We start from the raw sequence: 20,605 nt of genomic DNA on the forward strand, positions 1-20,605 counted from the left end.
ATTCACTCAGTCTCATTCATGATAAAGCTTCAGTGGGTAGAAATGGAGCAAATATTATTATATAAAAGATATTTTTATAAAACGGTCGCTATATCCTGACAGTAGTGCATGAGACAGGTCATCTGAAAGAAATCATGTTCCTCTGTGTCTTCCGGTGTCCTCTGGTGCCCCTAACGGCATGTGCAAGATTTCACAGACTGGAGGAAAACAACCAGTCAGAGCTGATCTGGAGTCTGCCGTCCAGCGTCTATGAGAGCCGGCTGTCAATCGCTCGCAAACTCCGACCAAAAGATCAAACTAGGCAGCGCTGATCAAATACGAATCAATATTCTGTTACTGTAATGCCTATTTCTCTCCTCAAATGTTTTCAGAAACATCTTGTAGTGTACTGTTTAGCTGTAAAATTAGAAAGTTTGTGACCCGGCAGCCATGTTGGGAACAGTTGAAGAAATACCAAGCACCGCCCACCAGCCCGAGCACAGCCAATAGGAACGCTCTCTCTGTCTCCCATCACGGGTTTGATTTTTCTAAAGCCTGAAAACAGAGCCATGAGGAGGCGCAGAAGTTTAGTTTTCTCTCAGAACACTTGAATTACAACATGCTAAAAAAAAGGTTATTATGAAATTTGTCCAATGATGCCAAAAATATACTGCCTACTGCCACTTTAAGTCACTAAAGAAAAGACATTGATTGCCTGTCCCGTGTTCCCTTAGACATCTGGTCTACTGCATATTTGATCTTCTGCTGGAGTTCCTGGTTCCTGAAATACCTGAGGAGGACTTCCAGAGGAGCCTGTTGCATACCCTCGCCAGGAACCCAGAGAAGCTGCTGGCATGAGGAGAAAACACTGCAGGAACACCTACAAACCCAGCTTTAATTCCCATCATCCTAACTGACCATTCACCACTGATGAATTGCTGACAGGCAGTGTGACAGCGGGGCTGCTCCTGTTCTACTAATGTTCTGCGATGAGAGTGGAAGTGAATGTTCCGGGTGAGACTGAATATTCTTTGTCCTCACTTTAAACTCCTGACGTCCCCTCAGGCCTGTCTTTGATTACTTTTGTTGATGTGATAACATACGAGGCTCACACACTTTAGCACAACTTCCATTTGAAGCAGCTTTGATTACACGAGAGCACCTGGTTTGGGTTTGATCTTAGAACGCATCTGACCTGCTGGTCAGATCTAAACATGTGGCAAAGCCTTCTCCGATCTCCACATCAGGCCTCTTCCTGCTCGCTAAACTCTCCGGCTTTGACAAAACTCACTTCAGATGGTCTTCACACTCTGCCCTCATCCCCTCTTGCAGTTTCTGGGTAGAAACATCCACACCTGTTGCTCTAATCTAGAGAAGCAGGATTTGCTTTTCGCCCCCCTAATTTAAATCTTAAAATGCTCTATTGGGATTTAGCATCACTGTTTCTATTCTCTGTTGACCCATTCTTCACTACATCCCACTGACTGTGTATCGAGCCACACATGTGATTGTGACATAATGTGAGCTATACTTCCTAAACCTGAGCCTTCCTGAGGGATCACATGTATCTGGCAGGGATATATATATTTTTTTCTAACCTGCAAATGTCCAGGTGTGGGAAAAGTACATAGTGTAGTGAAAAGTTGGCCATAAGATATTTTACTGGCTTCACAGATGCGTCACAGTTCCTTTAACAGGTCCCTTTGGAGAATTATCTGCACAGTTAATGTCGAAATCATATAAGAACTGAGCTCCACTAAAACAGGTATATGAAAGATTTAGGAACGGTGCTGGTCTAATCTGAACTGCTGGAGTCTCACTTACTTTTACTGGTATCTATCCATGCTATCCAGTCTCTGACATATCTGCCTCCACCCAAAGACATGAAATAGAATTTAATTTGTGGTGATCGCAGTATTTAAGAATTAGGTTAAAACAATTCAGTAGCAATGTGTCCAAGAGCAACTTCCCCATTCCTGTGGTAAAATCCACAGACCTCACTGTGGACAGTTTTCACTGAAACTACTTTTGCTGAGGAAATCGTCCCTATGAAAACTGCTGACTGTGCATTCTGTGGATCTTGTTAACACTTTTCGCAGCAGATATTTTGACATGGTAGAAAAAGAACAAGTGAGAACTAACAATGGCTCTGTTCTATTCAAGTGTACCAGTTAGTCACGACAGTGTTACAGATTGGGGCTCTACCGAATACTTTGACGCTTCGAAGCTTCATTCAGAACGTTGACATTCCAATTCTAAATCAACATTTGAATGTTTTTTGTTTTTTGTTTTTTATTTCTGTTCATTGTGTTAGAAACCTGTACTTTTTCACTGTTGCAGACATAGTCTGAAATTAGCACACGCGGGTAAATTGTTGGCAGCGGCGGGTAAAATCATCAGGCCATCCGCCACTCTGGTAGGCAGGGAAAACGCTAGAGATGGGAATAGATTCGGATCCTATAGTTGTCTGATTCCTCAGCATCTCATGCCTCTGTGACTACCTATTCCTCTTTGATGCTTTCCGACTGTTACGCATGCACAATGACGCATACCATATCATGTTTACAGTTTGTTTGGGACCGGAGCTATGTCGGAGAGAAAAAAAAAGCGCTCAAAAGCATGGCGCTACTAAACCTGAGGGGACGCATCCTATTTTTTCCCTGATAATGCAACACTGTGAGCAACAAACCAGTTTTAGTGAGTCAGAGTTAGTAACCTGTTAGCAGCCGGTGGGCAGCACAGACCTGCTTGGCTAAATAACGGAGCTACTAACGTTAACGGAGGTAGCATTACATTACATTATGAGGCGTTCAAGCTCTGCTCAGTAAAAATGACTATTGGCAAAGGTCAATTCAAACATTATCATGATGTGTTCAAATGTAATCTTTTAGCAAGAAACTTGAATTGATCCAGTTGTTTGAAGGAGATGTTTTTACAGCGATATAAAATAGATACTAGAGAAGGAATTATGATCTCTTTAACTTCCTAACACTAGCTCTAAGATGCTTATAAAATATCATTAAAACTACTGATGCCAAGATTTTTTTTTTGATCAAAGCAAATATTTAAATAATCATAATCTTTTGAATTGTGTGTTTTTCATGCAAATAGCCACTATAGAGGACAATAACAAAGTACAGTACAGTCTTGTGTACGGTACCCTCCCACCCCCCAAAAATAGGGCTTCCCCAGAAGCTACGGAGTAATTCAAACTCTGGTATTTACCATGCATATAATGTTTTTTATGTGAAATATATCGAACATTGAATGACAACAGATCTAAAATGTTACTCCTTCATTTAGCACATAGATTTCAAAGGTGGCAGATAAAATTTCTAAGTGGCAGACAAAAAAGATACTTGCCTTTCAGACCCTGCAGATAAAGATTAGTCTACACCAGCGGTTCTCAAACTGTGGGGCGCACGTGACCGGAGGAAAATGTGATGCGCAATCAATGTTTTGATGTTGGAATCTTTTCTCACGGCGGAACAGTATACTAATCGCCTATTTATACATTCATGGTAGCAATGGTGTTCATTCACAGAGGTAGTCTGTAGGTTTACAGAATGGACAGATATTTGACAGGGACAAAAAGAAAAACAGACGATGCTTCAGAGACAAACAAGACGACGTGAAATCTTAGCCTACCTTCCACCTTGTCTTCCCTCCTCTCTCTCAGACACACACAGAGCGAATGACGCGGCACTCCGTCCATCTCTGTAATTCCCTCAGTCCAAAAGTCCAAAAGTCCAAATTTATTGAAAAAAGAGAAATCGTAATTATTTCCAAAATTCACTACATGTTTTTAATCAAACGAAATATTCTGCTTCAGTCCATATTTTTTGTTGATAAGCCTTTCAAGAACAGCAGTTTCACTGCGGTTAAAAACTTTTTTTCCCCACACCCACCTTTAATGGGGCGGTCTATCAGCGATCCAACAGCACCATAAAATACATTTATATAAATATGAATAATAATGAATGCAATGGGAGATGAGGAGAGTCTGAAAACTCTGGCAGCTGACAGTGTGAGACCCAACAAATCAAGAAGACATTTAGAAACATTACATGACAGTCACATCAATAAAAGAAAGTGATTTGATAAAGTTTCACCCTCCTACCAACCTATTCAACATACTAGGACTACCGACTGAATAAACTATAAGAAACAACAATCATAAGAAAATGTTATTACTTATTCTTCTCAAAACAATACTTGTTATGTAATTAATGTCAGATGTAATCATTTCAAAAATTCACAACGTTTCTTCCCAACGTGTAAAAGGATAGTTTCCCCATCATTGTAAAGTGCTGTTCTTGACTTATCCCAAAGCGAACGTATGATGTGATCAGTCAATCGATCTTTGCCACCTGATGCGCTGAATTAGACTGATTCTGATTTGCATATATTTGATCCTTTATCCCGGACCTCCTCTTTTTGCTTCCTGACGACCATGTAGTCATGGAGTTCAATAACTGTGGTCAGTCATCATCATGTAATCACCTCAGAAACCATCTGAAGAGAGTTTTAGTGGTGTCACAGACTCACCACACAGTCTGCGGTCATTTTAAACAGATCGTTGAAGGTTTTTTGCACTTTGGAAATCTGCCTTCGTGGTGGTAACACAACGATCAGCGCTTCTTTCCCGGTCGGATGAAGACGTATGTTACAAGACAGACAATCCCTCATATCTCTATCACCGTGTAACCCTAATGTCTTAACACAGAATCTCTTCAAGCACTGCATAGTTAATCTGCAGTTACAGCCGGCTAGAATGACGATGTCATCCAGAGTAAATCAGAGTTTCTCAACATTTTCTCGCATCATTTTAACGTTCCAAAATGTTACGACTTAAATTTGGAGAGGTTATGTGAATTGTAATGCTGCATATTTTTGTATTTAATTTTTTAGGATTATTATTGAGTCCACCTGGGTTATATTGACATCAAGATATGCGTTTTTTCTCATTTAAAATACATTAAATAAGTCTCCTGTGACTGAATCTACATATTCAGTTTAAGTCAAGTGGGATTCTGATGCCAAGTTTGACAAATGTTACATTCCATCTTGGAAGTAAAAAAAAAATAATGTTTCTACCATTCCAGCTGTTTTGCACTCATATCCTGGTTTAGTGGTCTCATCCTTGTCTTAAAGTCTGTGTTTTTGTTCCCTTTCCATTGTGTTAACTTGTGATTCAGTCTATTTATTAACCTATTTATTTGCTTGATTTACTAATCTGTGACGTTTTCGAGGTGCCCGTGGTGACGACAAGGATCGTCCTTGCTTATGAAGTGCTTTTAACTGGATTTTGCCTTACAAGGTGACTTGATGAAGTTTGGTCCGCCTGTCCTGCAGCAATGCAGCTGCAGTGTAGCCACTGACCCTGCCTTAGTAGAACAAACTGTAAGCACCCAGTTACAGCTTTCTGTGGTGGAACTTTTTTTTTTTTTTATTGTGTAAAATTGTACTGAATGTTGAAGCTGTTACAGTTATTTGTTGTGAAGAGATTTTCTTTTGCTTGCTTACGCTGATGAAGGAATTCAATGTATGTTGCCACGTGAAACAGAAAAATGACACAGCATGTATTCTCTTATCTACTGCTGCGGATATTGCCACCATGACATCAAATATTTCCTCAGTATATCATTAAAACAAGAACATTTTCTTGCTTTAACTTTTTCATGTTACAAATCAGCATCCACTACATCACCTGCTATAAGAAGATGAAAGATTCATAATTTTTATAAAGTTAAATCAACCAATACTTTATAAGCATACAAAAACGTTGTGGAAAGCAAAAAAAAAAAAAACATGCTAGACTTTCTGTCGGGACGTCGTGAGGCGTCCCAGACGCGGCGTCAGTTGTCGTGTACTATGACACATTACACGAGATAAAACGATTTTCGCACACGACACTCATTTATCGTTCCCGATCCGAGTCGACACCCTACGACGGCCTTGTCGGGCTACAACCGGGCTGATGTCGTGTAGTCTGACCGGGCATTAGTCACATTCTTCATGTCCTTCATGATTAATTTGACACATCTGTTTCCGTTGCCTTTTGTCGCATTTTGCTTTCCAGTTTCCACCTCAGCTAAGTGTAAAAGCGTTTTTGCGATATTTTGAGTTTTTATTTTATGTGAAAATTAAAAATGTGCATAAAAACAGCTGGATGGAAGCACACCTGTAACTGGGTTTCACTCATATCCACATATGTACATGCACCAGTGCTCTCTTCTAAAGTAATTTTTCCACATTTTTAGCTGTAATCTGTGCTTATCTACATTATTACAAATGATCAAGGTGATTTTGAATGATTTTTTCTTACTTCTGGAAAGTAGGCATAGATGCACAAACCAATGTGAACAACAGTTCACACTCATAATACATAATAACATCCTGTCACATGTCTCTTATTATTATGTTATATGACTTATCAAGGCTACAGCATCTCTTTAGGCACTGACTGGACCTTTTTCTCGTTATAACAATATAGCAATTTATAGTTATAATGAGACACATTTCTTGTTTTAATGAGTCATGTTGATTTTGTGTAATAATGGAAATGTTTCGGTACAAAAAGATGAAGGATATGATGTTATAGCGCGAAATGTTCCCTGCAAAAAAAATGTAGTAATAAGCAGAAAGTTATGTCATAATAATGAAAAATATCTTGTTATAACACTACCAGGATCTCTTTAAAGCATTTTGACTTTATAACAAGAAACTGATTAATTTTTTTTTTTGTAATGGTGGCACGACTATGCTTCCGTACTTATCTGCTTTAATAGATGTTAGATGTTGAAAAAAGTGCACAGTGCCGTTTTTTTTTTTTTTGGAACCTCATATATTTATGCCAAATGTTAATTAGTGCAGCCAATGTTTTATAGACAGACAGACAATATAGACATTGAAGCTTTATCTGTTTTAGAGAAATACATGACATTGTACAGATCCACTGTTAACTGTAATCATGTTTACTATCTCCTTTGCACTCTTTTTCACCCTTTGGTCTTCTTTTCTATCCGATCCTGTTGTCTGGTGTTTATCCTACAATCACTTGTGGACACATGGAGTTGTTTTGTGCATGTTAACACTGTGAATCTGTCTCCGTTTGCTCAGCACAGACTGTCTCGCAGTCTTCTAAACATTTGCTCGGTGTTCCTGAGCATATTTGCAAAAACAATAAAGTTACCAAACATGAGTTATTAAATCTTCAACTGTTGTTCACACTCATTATTTTCTTGGCCCGAGGCGGTGATACATTTTACAAGAGGCTGGTGAGTTGCTCGGTTATCTTTTATGAGATTTCACTTTTTTCAGTTTATCCCAGGCATGTTTTAACTGTCTGGAGGTTCGCCAGAATTGTACTCAAGCATCTTTTATGCATTTCATGTTATCATTTTTTTACCCCTTTGTATGGACCTTTTATATTCCCTATGCCCTATCAGCTCGCCACTAATTTGCTATAGCCTGCAGACTCGTGGTTCACATCCAACATAAGCAAAAAGAGTGTTGATGAAAACCTTTAAATATCCCATAATAAAGATCAGAACCATTCCCTGGAACGGTTTCTGTTAAGCTCCACTTCTCTAACAACAAAGGGGGAGTCGGGGGGGGGGTGTTGGAGGGTGGCTTTGCTGTGCCGAGAAATCCTCTTAAATTGGATTAACAGATGAAACTGTAAACAACACTTTGGATTAGCCCTGCACTGAGGGAAACAGATGACTGTGATCAATCATTTACATAGATTGCTTTTTGATAGTAGTTTTATTGTTGAAGAAAATGTAAATTGAATAAATTGGATTTCTTTCAGTTAACCCCCTGAGATGCACAATAGGCCCTTTTTTTGTCTCTTTTAGGGGGGTAATTTTTTAGAGGGAGATAGCAGGTCAGCAGTAGATGTCACATAGAAGTGGTGTACATCATCTGAAAGCTGGGAACCTGAAGATTAATTTGAGATACAGTTCAGCACTGTGTGTCAAGTTGTTCTAGTCATAAATCAGAACTAAACATGAATTAATTAATTGAAATTAATTGTAAAAGTGTATAAGGATTTAGAACATTATGATGGAAGTATGTAATGGCCATATAATCCCTCCAGAATACCACATTAAGACACCAAGACCATGAGGAACACCATAGAAAAAGCAAAAACTTTTGACATTTTGAGATTTCTGCAATAATTCGACGATTGGATGGCGAGCACTTCTGTTGTATAAACTGCTCAGAAACCCCCTTATTGTCAGTATACCTAGGAAAGCCATCCTTCCTCTGAATGCTCTAGGTCTCTAGTTTGTGGCTGTAAAGTTTCATGAGGATGTGATTATCCTAGAGGTCACCACAGGTCATTTTATACAGTGAGGTCAATTAAATGTCTCCTATGGGGACTAACATCATCACACATGAATACAGTTGGGCTCATTGGATCCACAAGAGTCTCAGCTTTACAGTCATACCCAATTTATGTAATTCCAAGACTGTTTAGGGACCCCAGTATGCAGAAATCTTCAAACACATCATTTTAGAATAGGCGAAAATAACACATTTATACTGCATGGTTTTTGCCCAAAACTTCACGTTATTATCATAAAGTGGGCATGTCTGTAAAGGGAGAGACTTGTGGGTACCCATAGAACCCATTTTCATTCACATATCTTGAGGTCAGAGGTCAAGGGACCCCTTTGAAAATCGGCATGCCAGTTTTTCCTCGCCAAAATTTTGCCCAATTTTGGAGTGTTATTTAGCCTCCTTCCTGACATGGTAACGTGGTTGGTAGCAATGTATTCCTCAGGTATTGTAATTTCATATGATATTTGTAGCTTCACTCTAGCCCCAAAACTGAACCTACTAGAGCCTCTGAAAGACAGTAAAGTCAGTCTGGATCGTGGGTCTCAGAGGGTTAAATGTCTAGACTAAAGTCTCACTGAGGTTCACTTGCTTGTTCTGGAGCTTTTGATTGTATTACACAGCCTTCATCAGTAGATTTAGTTTGCTCAGTTTTCAAGGAACTGTACCCGTTGAAGCTCAAGCTCAAAAGCATTGCACAGGACTAAACTCCAAAGTAGAAATGTTACTTTGGTGGTTTGGCAGACTACCATTCAGTAGCAGGGGACCTCTGGGATCCATAACTGCCTTTAAATGAAGAAATACTGTAATTCCCCCCAAGCAATATTGGACAATTAAATGAATAAATGCAATGTCGAATTAAAATCAAATTTAATTACAATATTCCCAGACTGTTTTAATGTGATTGTGGTTCAGGAGGCGCCTCATGTCATCATGGATGACACAGACTGAGTGACATCAGCAGTGTCTCCTCCTCTATGTGCAGTCTGAAGACATTCACAGGGACAGAGCATGAGGGAGAAGACAGATGTGCATCACTTCTGGATCACTGGATCAAGAGTCGCTCTGCATTGACTTTGCACGGTCCGCCCCGACAGTGGCACTAGCAGGACGCCCTCAGCTGAGCGCTCATTGCGGGCTACCGCCATCCCACCCACATGACCAGACCGACTCATAGTGTCGCTGTAGCAACTGCACCCAGGGGAGGAGGAAGGGGGGGGGGTGCTGCTGACATAGTCTAGAGAAAGTCACAGGTTGCTATGGTGACAAACCATCCCAGTTTAGCTTCTTTATTACTAATACCTTCCCATAAGAGATGATCCAAGAAGAGAATTATTATTATTATTTAATTATAATTGTGTAGTTTGTATTAACATGCTTTGGCTTGTATGCAGTTATGCCAAAAAAAACACTTAAATTAAAATAGAAATTAACGTAGGAAAAGTATTGAAGACGTGCGCAAGTTGAAGAAATGTTTATTTGCTGAAATTAAACTTACAAAATGACACGCAGCAGTAAAAATATTTCATTTCAAAGTTTATTCTTGACCTTGAACTAGGGCTGTAAATTGATTAAAATATTTAAACACGATTAATCGCATGATTGTCCATAGTTAATCGTGATTAATCGCAAATTAATTGCAATATTTTGTATCTGTTCAGGGGAGAGTTGTCCAGTATTTAATACTCTTATCAACATGGGAGTGGGCAAATATGCTGCTTTATGCGAATATATTTATATATTTATTATTGGAAATCAATTAACAACACAAAACAATGACAGATAATGTTCAGAAACCCTCACAGGTACTGCATTTAGCATAAAAAATATGCTCAAATCATAACATGGCAAACTGCAGCCCAACAGGCAACAACAGCTGTCAGTGTGGCAGTGGGGCATGTCTGTAAAGGGGAGACTCGTGGGTACCCACAGAACCCATTTTCATTCACACATCTTGAGGTCAGAGGTCAAGGGACTCCTTTGAAAATGGCCATGACAGTTTTTCCTCGCCAAAATTTAGCGTACATTTTGAGCGTTATCTAACCTCCTTCCCGACAAGCTAGGATGACATGGTTGGTACCATTGGATTCCTTAGGGTTTTTAATTCCATATGATGAAAGCAGTATTCACTCTAGCTTTAAAACTGAGCCCGCTACAACCTAAAAATCATAAGTTGCGTTGATGCGTTAAAGAAATTAGCGGCGTTAAAACAAATTAGCGTTAAGACGTTAGTACTTTATAACTTTGACAGCCCTACCTTGAAACACAAGGTCCATTTAGTAGCTGTTCTGGAGCTTTGGAGTGATGACTGAGTGCTCTGTAAAAAACATTCAACTTGAACACCTACCGATCCATGATGACGACTGAACAATTCCATCTGTTGGTGAAGACTGCTTGTGCGATATCTTAAAAAGCTGCAGAGGAGCTACTAAATGGAAGTCGAGGCAAGCTTGTTTTCTCAGTCAGATCAATCAAAAACAGACTTGTTTTTGTGTATTTAGCACCAAAAATGAGAAAAACAATCAAACATGAAACCTTCAAACACGTCTATCTTGTTCCCGTACCACAGAGCTAATCAGCCGAGTTGGCAGCAGCACCCACACACCTTCCTGACTGGCAGCACGCAGCCACAGCTTTTTTGTGGGCAGTAAATGAATCAAACGTTTTGTTTCACATCAGTCCGTAGCTCGGCCTGATTTACATGGAAACCACATGTTCTTCGTCCTCGACAGGTTATGCAATCTCCTCTCATCACCCCCGCTCCACACACACACACACACACACACACACACACACACACACACACACACGCTTCGGTCTCTGGTTGTTTTCCACCTTTGTTCCCTGTCTAACTCTTGTTTTCTTTTCTTTCTTACATAATAAAATGCAGACACACACACACACACACACTCAGGCCTGCAGCTCTGAGGACATGCATGTTTGAGCTGACTGCCCTTCAAAGGACAAAACCTGAGACACAACCTGGCTGACCTTCAACAGTTTCATTGATTTTTTCGGAGGATGTATTACCTGTATTTCAAAATATGCTACGAGGAGACATTTGTTGAGTTGTCCCTTTGACAGCCTCGTTACAGTTTCAACATCTTGAACAAAACAAAAAACATCACAAAAATCATCTCGGGACACTGTGGGCCGGCCAGAATAAACATCTCAACAGAGTCTCCTTTTTCCAAATCAATCTGTCCAAGGTAATGAACTCAGTTTATGCAAATTCTTCAAAAATGGCTGTTCACACACAGAGAGAGATTACTGGTAATACCAAAACAAGGACTGAAATAACAACTTTGTACTTTTTGCAGCGAAGTTTCTGAGTGTTATACTGCTTCTCTCTGCCAAGGTGAGAAGCACATTTTTAGCAGAAACCTTCATTAGAAGCTTTCTCTTTTAAGAGTATCAGGCCTATGTCTCCAAATATCACCTATTCTGAAGATGCTGGAGTTAAAAATGCATCTGATAACAGTCGTATCCCCTGGTATAGCCTTTTTAATGAGTTTATTAGGACATTTAAAGCGTTAGTAGGCAGTATATATTTTTGGCATCATTGGGAAAAAATGCCATATTAACCTTTCAGCATATTGTAATTCAAGTGTTCTGAGAGAAAACTAGACTTCTGCACCTCCTCATGGCTCTGTTTTAAGGCTTTAAAAAATCTAGCCGGTGACGGGAGACTTTGGCCAATCACAGGTCATTTCAGAGAGAGAGCGTTCCTATTGGCTGTTCATTCAACAGAGGCAGCTGTCAATCACTCGCAAACTCCGATCAAACGGTCAAACTAGGCAGCGCTGATCAAATATGAATCAATATTCTGTTATTGTAATACCTATTTCTCGCCTCATATGTTTTCAGAAACATCTTGTAGTGCTTTAGCTGTAAAATGAGAACATTTGCTGGTGGACGGTGCTTGGTATTTCCTCGACAGATCTCAACATGGCTGCCGGGTCACAAATGTTCTCATTTTACAGCTAAATAGTACACTACAAGATGATTCTGAAAACATTTTATGCGAGAAATAGGCCTTATAGTAACAGAATATTGATTAATATTTGAGAAACGCTGCCTAGTTTGACCGTTTGATCGGAGTTTGCGAGTGATTGACAGCTGCTCAGAGACGGCAAGGCTCCAGCTCGGCTCTGATTGGTTGTTTTCCTCCGGTCTGTGAAATCTTGCAGATGCCATTAGGAGCACCAGAGGACACAGAGGAACATGATTTTATTTTTCAGATTACCTTTCCCATGCACTACTGTCAGGATATAGTAACTGTTTTATAAAAAATAACTTTATTTTAATCATATTTGCTCCAACTTGCAGCTTTAAATGAAGGAATCTGCTGTCAAATGTTCAGTAATAGCAGTTCAGTGTCACTATGCTGCAATACAGTGCCCTCTAGTGGCTGATAGGCAAGGCAACTTTACTTGTAAAGCACAGAGGAAACAAGAAACACACAGAGGCAATTCAAAGTGCTTTAGATTTTAGTCTAAAACATACATATCTATGAATTGTTTATTTAAATATAAAATATAAAAATAAAATATTTTCTGTCAATTTGCATTACTGCATTTTCATCCATTTGTCATTTGGATATGTGTATTATGTTTATAATGATTATTATTGTCATAAAATCCATAACACTATTAACTCAATTCCTCTAACTTTACATCTCTCCCACAAAATATCAAACCAAGTGTGGTCTATTGAATTGAGGGCATTTCAGGGAATGTGTGAGATGTGTGAATCCTTCACCTCTAGATGGCAACACAACCAAACGGCTGATTTAGTGTCCATTTGTAAAGAGACCACAGGGAGGCGCTACATGGTAACCTAACAGAGATCCACCTGTTACTACCCTGAAGAGGAGGCTGTGGAAGGAAGGATGAAGGAGAGGGTAAGGTGTTCAGGGTGCTGTCTGTTCAGGCTCAGATGTATCTTCATCATAACATACATCATAGAAACAGTGAGAATGGTCTGTTAAGGGATAAACATGTACCTGGTTTTTGTTCATATAGTGGTGGGAATGAATATTTATGATGAAGATGTTTACTGCCAGTGTCACTGCCATTACAAAGTTTGTGTGTTCAATGCGTCAGTTTAAAGCAGCAGTAGGTGAGATTGAAGCAAATATGATTAAAAAGTTATTTTTATAAAAATGATCGCTATATCCTGACAGTAGTGCATGAGACAGGTAATCTGAAGAAAATCACGTCCTTCTATGTCCTCCGGTGTCCTCCGGTGCTCCTAATGGCATCTGTAAGATTTGACAGACCGGAGGAAAATAATCAATCAGAGCTGATCTGGAGTCTGCCATCTATATGAGAGCTGGCTGTCAATCACTTGCGAACTCCGATCAAACGGTAAAACTAGGCAGCGTTGATCAAATATGAATCAATATTCTGTTTCTATTTCTCTCCTCAAATGTTTTCAGAATCATCTTGTAGTGTACTGTTTAGCTGATAAATGAGAAAGTTTGTGACCCGGCAGCCATGTTGAGATCTGTCGAGGAAATACCAAGCACCGAGCACCAGCCGTAGCACAGCCAATAGGAACGCTCTCTCTCTGAAATGACCTGTGATTGGCCAAAGTCTCCCGTCACGGGCTAGATTTTTTAAAGGTTGAAAACAGAGCCATGAGGAGCAGAAGTCTAGTTTTCTTTCAGAACACTTGAATTACAATATGCTGAAAGGTTATTATGGATTTTTTGATGCCAAAACATTTCACCCTACTAAAAGCTTTAAATGTAAATAGTAAAACAATAAGGCAGTAAATTATGACCTCTAGTGAGTCAGATTGAGGAATAAGGAGGAAAAAATAAGAAGAGAAGATAAACAACAGCTGGAGCAGGTTTAACCCAGTCCATCCAGTTGTTTGCTGGTAACCAGCTCTCCGCCTTGCTGTCGCAATGCAGCTAAACCGCTGAGCATTCAAAAACAACTTCCACAGCTGTATTTGTAACCAGAATCCTCCTCCGCCTAATTAATTTCCCCCGCCTCTATAATTGGCTTGTGCTGTATTTGTTATTGTTTCACTGCCGAGCTTTGTGAGACGGGGGAAATCAGCCTCCATTTGTCAAACCACACTAAACTTCTTTAAATGGTGAATTTAACAGTGCTGGCTTGGGCTGGATTCTGTCGTTAAGACTTTGTTACAGACGGTGAGGTCATGGTGAATAAAAAGGCGGGCAAACAATGGCATCCTAGCAGTGTGCAGAATTACTTAATATTGCCAAAAATATATTTAATTAAAATGATGTATTTCCCATGCTACTTTTGGGCCCCCATAGAGTCGAGGTTCTGATTGTGTTATTTGGCAGCACTGGTTGAAGTAGCGAAAAGCTATGCAAATTAATTTTAACGCCACTTCCTCTAACACAATTGATCTTTTGGAGGTTGTAGTGGGCTCAGTTTTAAAGCTAGAGTGAAGATACTATTATTATGAAACTAGAAAACCTAAGTAATCCATTGGTACCAATCTCATCTAGCTTGTCGGGAAGGAGGCTAAATATCGCTCCAAACTTATGCTAAATTTTGGAGAGGGAAAACTGGCATGGCCATTTTCAAAGGGGTCCCTTGACCTCTGACCTCAAGATATGTGAATGAAAATGGGTTCTATGGGTACCCACGAGTCTCCCTTTTACAGACATGCCCACTTTATAATAATCACATGCAGTTTGGAGCAAGTCATAGTCAAGTCAACACACTGACACACTGACAGCTTTTGTTGCCTGTTGGGCTGCAGTTTGCCATGCTATGATTTGAGCATATGTTTTATGCTAAATGCAGAACCTGTGAGGGTTTCTGGACAATATTTGTCATTGTTTTGTGTTATTAATTGATTTCAAATAATATATATATAGATACATTTGCAAAAAGCAAGCATATGTGTCCACTCCCATGTTGATAAGAGCATTAAATACCTTTAAGGCACATTTTGAACAGAAAAAAAATGCCTTTACCTACGGACCATCATGTGATTAATCACGATGAAATATTTTAATCGATTGACAGCCCTACTTTAAACCCATCTCAGTCAAATAAACGTTGCCCGTTTTAGTAAAGAAACACGAACAGTTCAGAAAAAAACAAAAATCGTTTTTTCTAATATGTCAGTTATTAATATGATTAGAGTCTTACAGTTAAATGATAATGTCAATGATACCAGCATTTTCATCATATCGCCTTCATCCCAACATTGAATGCTTCTGTGTAGAATCCAGGGCCTTTCTCCTGCTCATCTTTTATTATTGTTAGATTATCAGATTTAACGCTTAATGTGCAGCTGTCCTCCGCAGCATGACCCTCCACATAAAGTCTATAGAGTTCTCTTTGTTGCATGAGTTGCTGATTTCCTGAAGCTAATAGGAAGTATAATATCGTTGCCTGCCAAAAGAATACTGAGTCTGTCACCTCCCTGTAACTCTGCAGACCTCTAAACAATGCTGGCAAAACACACACACACACACACACACACACACGGGACTAATATGACACGCCTTCACACTCAGTTAGAGTACTGGTGGTGTGTCTGTGAGCCACATGCACAAAACACAACCGCGTGAACTTCAAATGAACACAGTCTGCTCATCACTTGGGGATCTGCTCTAATAGAGGAACACACTCATTCTCTTTCTTTCTCGGTCACACACACAAACACCTCCAGGGACTGTTACAATAATCTCCGAAAAATGCTCTTTGTGGAGGAAAGTTCAGTGAGGAGGTTAACTGACAGTCAGTCACCCTCAGGGCCGTGAAGTGATCTGACCTGATGCCATAGCACCCTGAGGGGGCCGACAGCACATAGCTGAGGTCAACATCAATTCATAACATCAGTCATAATTTTAAGACAAGCACGTTGACGTGATTAGAATTGCATCACACGGCATTCCAACATCAATAAATCGCATTTTAATATGAATTCATGCAAATATTCTTTCACAGCTATATCTGGAAAGGGCTGATAATGGAAGGAATGACAGTAAAATGACCATATTATCTTCAGTAAATGGTGATAGAAGTTAATAAGTTATTAACATAATAATAAGTAAAGTATTAGTGTTATTAATACCATAGATGGCAGATATAAGCTATCTGCTGGCATCCACCCAGTCTGACTTCACAGGATATTTGTACCATATTTGGTGACGATTAATTTCATAATAATTCCCTAATAATTTGCCATGTAATTTGGTATTAACTGCAGGGAAAATATGAATATCCTCAAAATAAAAACCTAGTTTTTGGAAACTTTATTCTTAATACAAAAAAAAAAAAAAAAAAAAATTGTGGAAGATTTGTGTATGAATTTGAAATGTATATATGTTTGAAAATTTGAGTGTTATTTGTGTAACACAAATGTGATGTTGTATATAGTATGTATGTGATAAATTAATGTACATGATTTCGGACCCCAGGAAGACTAGCTGGTGCTATTGGTATCAGCTAATGGGGATCCTTTTTTAAATAAATAAATAAATAAAACACATTTAAATAACTTCTTTAGCTTAACTTCTCCGTCTTAAACCAAATGTAACATTTATATTTTGACAAACGTTTTGATCATTGTGCAAACAACTTCACGTCCCTGTGCTTCTTTAAAAGGATAATCCGCATCAATATGCCTGTTTCTCTTTAGAAAACAAAAATAACATTTCTTTTTCCAGTGTCAATAAAAGAAGAGTACTAAAAGGGCACACTAGCATTAGGAAACGCCTAATACGTCAAACGTAAAATTAATTGCATTACAGATTATTAACATTTGATAACCTGCAAATGACATGGTCGGGTTTAAAAGAAGCATGATTTTTTTTCTTTAATTTTAAAGTTAATAGTTAACTGAGTTTGTTTCTAAACTAAAACCAGGAGGGAATGAGTTTCAATTTCAAGTGAACAGGAAGCAAAGGTTATAGTGCAACGTAGATTAGTCGGTGTGTGACCCCACTGTTCTAATCACTTTTTGGACACAGTTGTCATGACCAGAGACAAACATCATATTATTAAGCTAACTGTGAAACTTCCTCAAATATTAATTTGTTATTACTTTTTAAATGAGGGATAGTTAACAAATTTGCAAATTAGATTTTTGACATTGTTTCCAGTTGTGACAACTATCTCCGTTTTTCTCAAAGTGGGGAGTCCACTTTAGTGTCGGACATCAGATTTGAGCGATGGGTGTGTGAACGTCTTTCCAGTGAATCTGTTGGGAGGTGTTGTGTGAAGAAGGTGAGTGTTAGCTGGTACCACTGAGTGAACCTCGTCTCGTCAGGCTCTGCGTGCTGGAGCTTAGACCTCGAACATCCGTCAAACGGCTCGACTGAGGAACAAAACACAAACCATTAATGTTACTGTGTGACAGATCTCTGTGAGTAGATGTACTGCTTAAGTACAAGAGAAAATTTAACATTTAATGAAGACATTGAACAGGATTGTAACAATTAATGGGACAAATGCAGAACTGAAAACTAATTTGGATTCTTTTGTAAAATTGTTGTGGGTTTAGTTCTAGCAATATTGGAATTCAGTTCAGTTTTTGACTTTTTTTTTTATAACAGACTGACTTTTGCATGACATTTTTATGACATACTATAGTATCACTTTTTTATAACATACTTCATACTTTCAACATACTATATGACAACGTTTTATCACTTTTGTGACAAAGTTCTAGTATAGCATGACTTCTTTATGACTTTTTAAAAACTTTTTTCCGACATAGTATCTAGGGCTGTAACATTGTATTGACTGACGCTTTTAAACTGAAGTCTGGTATATCTGTGGATTAGGTGTGTCGCAATTCTCCAAATCCATCCATCCATCCATCTGCAACCGCTTATCCCGTTAGGGGTCGCGGGGGGGCTGGAGCCGATCCCAGCCGACATTGGGCGAAGGCAGGGTACACCCTGGACAGGTCGCCAGTCCATCGCAGGGCTGACACATAGAGACAGACAACCATTCACGCTCACATTCACACCTACGGGCAATTTAGAGTCAACAATTAACCTAACCTGCATGTCTTTGGGCTGTGGGAGGAAACCGGAGTACCCGGAGAAAACCCACGCTAACACGGGGAGAACATGCAAACTCCACACAGAAGGGTCCCAAGCCGGATTCGAACCTGCAACCCTCTAGCTGTGAGGCGCCAGTGCTAACCACTGCACCACCGTGCAGCAATTCTCCAAATCCACAATTTAATTTTTTCGATATACTATACTATGATTTTTTCATGAAATCTTTTGATAAACTATATGACTTTTTTTTGCCATGAAATCTTTCAACATACTATACCATGACTTTTTTTCATTAAAATTTTACAACATAATATACTGACTTTTTTAATGACATTTTTCGACATACTATACTATGGCTTTTTTTTGCCATGAAATTTTTCAACATACTATACTATGATTTCTTTTCATGAAATTTATCGACATACTGTACTATGACGTTTTTTGCCACGGAATTTTTCAACATACTATACTATAACTTTTTATGATGTTTTTTGGCATACACCCTGACTTTTTTTTTTTTAAACTTTTTTTCAGAAAGTATACTTTGACCTTTTTTTCTTTACTTTTTTCCAAATACTAATTTTTTTTTTTTGACATACTGTACTATACTATCACTTTTTTTCGACAAAGTATACTATCACTTTTTAATGAGTTTTTTTGACACACCATACTATGACTTCTTTCGACATAGTATGACTTTTTGTTGTACTTTTTTCGACATACTATTTTATGACTTTTTGACATAATATACTATGACCTTTTTTACTATGACGTTTTCCAACCTGACTTTATGATTTTTTCGACATACTATGACATTGTTTCACTTAACATTCTTCTCACCTGTGCACTGTCCTGATTCTCTCTGGCTCCAACATTCAACACATTGAGAGAGTTTGCCCTCTTCATTCTGAAAACGGCACAGAATATCATAATGAATGTTTTATCTATATAAAAGGGCATAATATCACTAAACACACACTAAACTTCTACAAGCTCAGTTTTATCGACTTGGAAAAGAGGTTGTTGGAGAAAATGCCCTGCTGCCAGCACTGGTTTAATATCAACAGTCTAAAAGTATAAATTTCAATGACAAAATCAGGATACATCTATGAGCTAATGGTTTCAACTACAGTTAGGACACTTCTCAAACCAGATCTTCCCCACTCCCACTCCGTGAACCCTTATTGTAGTCACACTCGCAGCTGAATGAAGCACCCTTCTTTGAGGTGTAGGGTATAAATAAAGGGGCAAGCTTTGGGACAAACTTCCCTATCTCGTACAGAAACAGAAACTGTTGTAACTTTTCGTAACCATGGTTTTGTATCACGAGGCAACTGTTATACACAGCACTAATAATAAGCTACATCAGTAACAGAGTGGGCAGTGAGGTGGCGGACTCTTCACATTCACTCCATATTAAATAGCCCTAAGCTTATGGAGAAAAATCTGAATCTGGTTTATTGCCAAGCAGGTTTTCACATACAAGGAATTTGCTTTGGTGTTTTGGTACATAAACAAAAAACATAAATATAGAATTAAAAAAAACCCATTACAATTAAAATATTTAAAAAAAAATAGGCCTGCTTTTCAAAAAATATGTACAGTATTTCTGTTTAAAGAAAAAAAACTTGGCAGGAATGTGCAAAGATATATTCTAGGGGATGTGCAAAGGTTCAGAGTATTAAGAATTAAAAGAATATACAATATAAAGAGAAACTAAAGTTAACATTTACACTCATGGTTCTTTCTTCTTCTACTCTGAAATTTATAAGCTGCTTGAAATATACAAAACTTTACAATCAAATGAACACATCTGGTTTTCTATTCTAGACAATTGATACAAAATACATCCTTGAAGTTGTTAACGCCTGTATGAAATATTAAACATCTATGTTAGTTTGAGCAGTTTAAGTTTGTTCGGGTAGTTATGCGAACGTGCAAACACAGTGGCAGTGGGGAGGGAGAGGGTGTAGTGGGTGGTTTGAGAAAGGCCCTTAAACTCACAGTGGGGGATTAACATCTTGGAAACAGAATATTACCCAGCATTCCTCGGGGTAGTTTCCTCCATTCCAACTCCTCTCAGCTTGCGGACCAGTTTCTCGCTGCTTCGACGTATCGACTCTCTGAGTTTGGTGAAAGAGCCGCTGCGCTTCAGGCTACTGAGCCCGTCCTGTCCGGAGCCGCTGTCCTCGGCACCGGACCAGCTGGGACGACCATCGCCTGGAGGACGGACAGACAGAATGACAAACGGCAACAAGTTCA

The 20,605-nt window shown here is 38.8% G+C and overlaps 2 protein-coding genes across 21 annotated transcripts in view; one reads left to right on the top strand and one right to left on the bottom strand.

Annotated features, from left to right (window-relative positions):
* Positions 1–7,199, top strand: part of snx19b (sorting nexin 19b) — a 49,691-nt gene extending 42,492 nt beyond the window's left edge. Inside the window, exon 14 of one of the 2 annotated variants that reach the window (XM_074640089.1) lies at positions 714–7,199. In XM_074640089.1, the coding sequence (XP_074496190.1) occupies positions 714–837 (124 nt within the window). In that variant the 3' untranslated portion in view covers positions 838–7,199. Of the gene's footprint in view, positions 1–371; positions 484–713 lie in introns of those variants that run through there. The other variant, XM_074640090.1, reaches the window with a different exon arrangement.
* LOC141770516 (uncharacterized) overlaps positions 1–20,605 on the bottom strand; it is a 458,180-nt gene that overhangs the window by 215,067 nt on the left and 222,508 nt on the right. The window lies entirely within an intron of this gene.

The sequence above is a fragment of the Sebastes fasciatus genome, chromosome 7 (genome assembly GCF_043250625.1).
Source record: "Sebastes fasciatus isolate fSebFas1 chromosome 7, fSebFas1.pri, whole genome shotgun sequence".
Lineage (NCBI taxonomy): Eukaryota > Metazoa > Chordata > Actinopteri > Perciformes > Sebastidae > Sebastes > Sebastes fasciatus.